The following is a 5,964-nucleotide window of genomic DNA, read 5'->3' on the forward strand; positions in this document are numbered from 1 at the left end:
AGGAGGAGGCCTGATCTGCTCAAGAAACAGCAAGGAGACCGTGTGGCTGGGTCGGAGAGAAAGGAGGAAGAGCAGACAGGATGACAGGGCCTGACACTGGGCTGGCGGGAGCAGACAGAGCGGTCTGGGTTACAGTAAAGGCTGAATTTACTTCTCAGTGAGTTGGGAAACCACTCTCAATTTTGCTATTTCAGTCACCTCTTCTTACAGCAGTGGAAAGCTGTACTTCAGGAATAAAGCACATAGTTCACATTTCCTTTGGTAATCATTATGAACATGTAAACAGGATATTCATCAATTAACCACTCTGTAACTTTAAATCATAATGTCAAATACTACATACTCTGTTCGTATTTCTGGATCACTGTGACAGGAGTGACACATGGCACTGAAGCGAGACACAAAAAAGTCATAACGCCTGTGATAGGACGGTGTGTCTTCCTCAATGTTGGCAAATTTGACAAACTAAAAAGATAAACAACATAAATGTGTTATCACCTTTTTGAAAGTAAGGACCAAACACATTTACTTACATTCATTACTTGGTACCTTAAGAAGAAATATCCAAAGAAGCAAATGAAATGGTATAAAATATCATAAATACAACGTATATACAAAAGAAATTTTTAAATAATAAATTTCGAAAAATTAAGGATATAGCAATATAAATATTAAATACAACTTGTAATCCAGTTCCTTTTGAGTGAGTGAGCCAACTGTCTAGAAAGACAGGTCTTACTCTAAAGGCCGCCGCCCACCTTTCCCGGTGCTGGCTTCAGTGATGACCTCAAGCCCAGACCTACAGGGGTTTTATTTCTTCCTTGACAGCTGTTACATAACATATGGATGAATACCATTCCCACAAATAAGATGGGACAAGAAAAGGGACATAAACTGAAAAGAAACATAACAAACTCAGCAGAGAAGAAAAATACTGATAAATAGAAAGAAAAAAGAAAGAGAGGAGAGGGGAGGGGACCGGAGGGAGGGGAGGGGAGCGGAGGGAGGGGAACGGAGGGGAGAGGGGAGAGGAGAGGAGAGAGGCAGACAGACAGACCCATCGCCAGGATATAGACTGATGGCTTTAAAGGCTACACCCCAAAATATTATTCAACCAAATTTACAGATACTCTCCTGGAAACAAAACTGAAATAGCATAGAATAAATCTGGGAAAAAATGAGATTATGATGCCAAAAAGACTTTAAATTAATTCAGCCAGAGCTAAGTAATCTGTTTTAAAAACTTCATATGACTCACATTATTTAGAAAAGGGTCACGAAAACCACTCCTAGTTTAAACTGACATTCATTACCCATTCTGCACCATACACTGTGCTACGTGTTTCATGAGTCCTTATTTAATCATTCCCATAACCATGTAAAGAATGTATCGTTTATCTCCATTTTACAGACAGTAACACTGAATTCAGAGGTTAAATCATTTGCCCAAAGTGACACTTAGTAAATGGTGAAATTGGCATAGTCCAGGGGTTTGATTACAATTTTCTAGATTCCCATATTACACACTAACCAGAAAATACTAAACTATTTATACTTTTCATAAAAATAAATCTTGAATGACATGGCAAAATGCTCAAAAAACAAAACTGCAAATACACAGACACGAAAAGTCTATATACAGTATGTTCCCTATTTGCTTATATACTAAAAAGAAATAAAAATATTAAGGGATTACTTCTAATATTTGAATTATAGATGTTTTAAACTTGTTTACTTTTATATTTTCTAACATTTTTCAAATTTGCTACAATAAACATGGATTTTAAAATTAGAAAAAAGTAATCAAATAAAAATTTGGCCATTAAAATACTAAAAGTTCTGGGAAAACTTTTAGGAGAAACTGTTCTCTTTTCATCCCTGAAGAATCACGAGTGAGAGCACCGCAGAGCGACCACTTCCAGAAGCGGCGCTGGAGGCCTTGAGCACAGAGGACAGGACAGAAAATGGGCAGCGGGGCTGCCGGGGTGCACACAGCGCGACCTCCATCCCGACTTTCCAGAAAAGCTCTTCTAATTGCCGGCACTCTGGACCGCTCTGACAAACTCGAAACCCATAGACTCTGTGCTAAAATAATCCAACAAAAAGAAACCTATGGTCATTGAGGCCTTCCTATCACAGGCAGGACTGGAGCATGAGACACAGCGCAGGGCAGAGACTATGGACGGACTCCGCTGGGTGATACAGATGTGGATCCTGGGTTAGCAAACAAAACATACAACCTGTGAAATGGAACATTTACCTTACAGGGTTGTTGACAGGTTCAAATGGAAACCAAATAGAAGACAGCACAGTGCCTTGTACACAGTATACAGTCAACAAAAAATAAGTCCTTTTTTTTTTCATTTTAAAGTTTAAGTGGATTATTAGGTGTGTTTCATAAGGTACAGAAAAAGGCAGCAGCAATGCGATCCTTTAGATGTCAAGTTTCTCCCGCTAATCGCCATTAAAATTTTGGACCTGATCAATTCTTTGTTGTGGGGACAGTCCTGTATATATCACATGCAAGATGTTCAGCAGCATCCTGGATACCACTACCGCTCCCCACTCGCACTGTGAAAAACCAAAAGCGGCTCCATGTTCGGGAAAGGAACAGAGCGGGCATCAGCGCCCTGGTGGAGCGTCACCGCTGTAGCACAGTGAACGGTGTCAATGGCTGGTCCCTCCGGACTGCTGGCAATGGTATTTAAAAAAAGGTTAAGAATAGCAATGAAGCTTGGAAAAAAGTGAGATGGATCAACAATACGTGAGGAAGAAAAAAGGAAAGGAATCGAGGCTTTCCCTAGATATTAATCCACGGTGACAGCGCATTTACATGCCAAAACCCAAGCTCTGGAAGGAGGGAAGACCCGGCGCCAAGTCCCCGTCAGAAGCGACCTCACTTCAGCGGGTCTGCAGCCATGGCATTTAGCTTCGATTCTTTATCTATAAAATGGGAATAATATTTCTGAGCTTGAAGTAATCTGAGAGAATTAAATGACATAACATACACGAAGTATCCAGCACATGCTGTACTACGGCTGACCACCAAACAAGGCGGGGCCAGCACTCACCCCCACACGATGGAAAATCTGCGTGTAACTCTGGCTCCCTCAGAACTTAGCTGCTAGCAGCCCGCTGCTCACCAAAGCCGTACCGATAGCATCAAGTCAATTAACACATATTTTGTATATATTATATACTGTATTCTCATAATAAAGGTAGAAATAAGAAAATCATGAGAAAACACATGTATAGTACTTTTCATATTTATTGAAAAAAATCCATGTCTAAGTGGACCTGTGCATTTCAAACAAGTGATGTTCAAGGGTGAGCTATATTTTCTTAAAAAAAATCTGAACCAATGGCAGTGTTAATATTTATTACCATTATGTATTACTTATGATGATAATTACATTATAATTTAGTGATATATTACCTAATAATTTTCTTTCCTGAATCAGTGTAGATATAGGAATGGTGTATTACGCTCTATACTTTCCTGTATTTGATACAGTTCACGGCAAAAAGGAAGTACTAATGAAAGGTATCTGGCACAATTCCTAAAACAAAGGAGCAACCGAATAAATCATGCACTGTCATACGAGTCAGCATCAGCAAAAAGAGAATGTTAACAAATTTTAAAAAAATGTACAAGTCCTTAATAAATACAAAAGTATTATATCGGTACCAGCCACGTCTGACCGTATTTTTTCAATGTTCAATTTTCAATGTATCAATTTTCAATATTTGAAAACTCGGCACTCCTAAGAAATTCAGTATAGATTTCCAGGGAATATTAGAAAATAACATTGGTCAAGATTACATAGGAATGCTCTCATCCACAGTCACAGGCCAGGCCTGTCTGCCAGCAGTCAGCCACACAAAAACCGGAACACGCATCCTTATCACCAAGTATCAGTGAGGCACAGAGAAACTACTGGATCCTGAAGATGTCGTCACCATTTATCCAGATAAGAAGTCCTAAGATCTTAATGCACGTCGCATCACCATTTCAAGTTCTGCCTCAGTGAGTGGGTGCTGACGCCACCCAGGAAGTGGAAGTGCTGCCAAGGCTATCTGAGCTCCCAGCTAAGAACATGTGCAATGACATCATCAAATGCACTATTCTAAACAGCATCCGGAAGCTCCTGAAGACAAGTCATCTGGCAGTTCACTGATGGGGACCGAAGCAAACCTGGACAGCTACCAAACAGCTTTCGAAGAAGTGCTCGCGTGGCTGCTTTCAGCCGAGGACATGCGGCAAGCACGGGGGAGATTTCTAATGATGTAAAAGTGAAGACAATTTCGTACTCTTGAGGGGTTCCTGATGGATTTGACATCTCGGCAGGGATGGTAGGTAATGTCCAACAATGGGAAAGTCAACTGATTGGAACGGGGAAATTATCGGAAGATGAAGAAACTGAAATGGATCAACAAATGAACCTTCTAAATTCAGGTGGGAACGCCTCAGGGTAGCTAGTATGGAAAGGCAAAGCAATTTACTAGACGTTTTAATGGATCTCCAGAATCAGCAACTGAAAGAGGCGACTCCTAACAAAAAACAGAAAACAAGGAAAATGGAGAAAGAGCCCCCTGGACTTGATCTTGAGGACTTAAAAGGCCAAGTACAACAACAGGTGCTTGAAGAAGGCCTGGGACAGGAGCGAGTCAGGGTCCTCTCTCGCCAGCACGGTGGAGGCAGCTGATGAATCCAGTGGGGGTCACGCAACCGCGGGGCTGGAAGAACGACTTAAGGCCCAGGGAGGGCGAGGGGCAAACACCTCGAGGGTGGACGGAGGGTCGCTGGGTTCTTGTCCAATGCGCCCTTCTAAAATGGCCACGTCGTCCTGAAGAACAGAGCCTTTTTAGTACATGGCTTTCAGAAAAAGAAGATGCAGTGAGCAAGAGTCACACAAGTGGCTTTAAGGATCAAGGTGAAATGTTTTCCAGTCTCTGAAAACTGGCCGCCTAGATCTAGAAAAGAAAAAGCAAATCGTGGACAAACTCTGCTCACTTAACCAAGACCTTCTTTTGACACTGAAAAATCCATCGGTAACCCAAAAGACGGAAACACGGCCGGACAACTGTACCCAGCCCTGGGATAATTTAGTCCAAAAACCTGAAAAGAGTTCAGCACAGATTTCACAGGCTGTCACCACCACTCAGCCACCACCGACACAGACAACAGTAATGGAAACGGTAACTATGGTGACCACGAGGGAACAAATCCCGGTAAAGCATGACCGAGAGGAATGTCCACCACTGCCTCCCCAAAAGAAAAGGCAGATAACTGTGGATTCCGAAATCAGGAAGAGACGATGCATAGTGGGTACATGGATTCAGGGATCCTTTGCGGGAAGCCAACAGCTCCCCAGCAACCTCCCGAGCAGGGCAGGGCAGAGCGCCGTGGAAGCCTAGCTGCCTTCCCCTCCCGGCGCCCTCTCTTCGAAAGCTGACCCTTGGCTCCTGTTTGGAGAATGTACTTGGTTAGGGAAAAGACGGTCTGATTACTTCTTGTTTTCAGGAGAGTGTGGATAGTGGTGAAATGTTCTGTCTCCTAAATTCTTCTTGTATCTTATGTCTCAGCAGTTTTTGTAAGTGCCTAGAATGAGGTGTCCAATTGGGAACATAAAGAATACATTACTTAAATAAAAGTCTAAAAAATTATATAGCACTTCATCTAATACAATTCACACAAATAAAAGTAGGTAATTGAGGAATTTGGTCTTTTGTCCAAGTAACTCATTAAAGAACTTCCTCCTAATGGCATTTCTGGTTGCAAACAGAGAAACCTCTGGGGTGTGTACACTAAAACTGTCCCCTAAAGTTTCTTCACTAATTGTAAAGGAAATCGGAGAAGCCTATGTAGCTACGTTGCCTGAAACTGAGCCCATCATACCAATAATTGCATTTGGAAATATGCAATATTTTCTCTCTTAAATAAATGGACAAAATCATATTAAT

The 5,964-nt window shown here is 41.7% G+C and overlaps 1 protein-coding gene across 4 annotated transcripts in view; it reads right to left on the bottom strand.

The window, feature by feature from the left end:
- EFR3A (EFR3 homolog A) overlaps nucleotides 1-5,964 on the bottom strand; it is a 78,630-nt gene that overhangs the window by 43,161 nt on the left and 29,505 nt on the right. For all 4 annotated transcript variants that reach the window (XM_011373822.2, XM_023519711.1, XM_023519710.1 and 1 more), the window contains one exon: nucleotides 344-465. In XM_011373822.2, the coding sequence (XP_011372124.1) occupies nucleotides 344-465 (122 nt within the window). The remainder of the gene's footprint in view (nucleotides 1-343; nucleotides 466-5,964) is intronic.

The sequence above is a fragment of the Pteropus vampyrus genome, unplaced genomic scaffold, assembly GCF_000151845.1.
Source record: "Pteropus vampyrus isolate Shadow unplaced genomic scaffold, Pvam_2.0 Scaffold232, whole genome shotgun sequence".
Taxonomy (NCBI): Eukaryota; Metazoa; Chordata; class Mammalia; order Chiroptera; family Pteropodidae; genus Pteropus; species Pteropus vampyrus.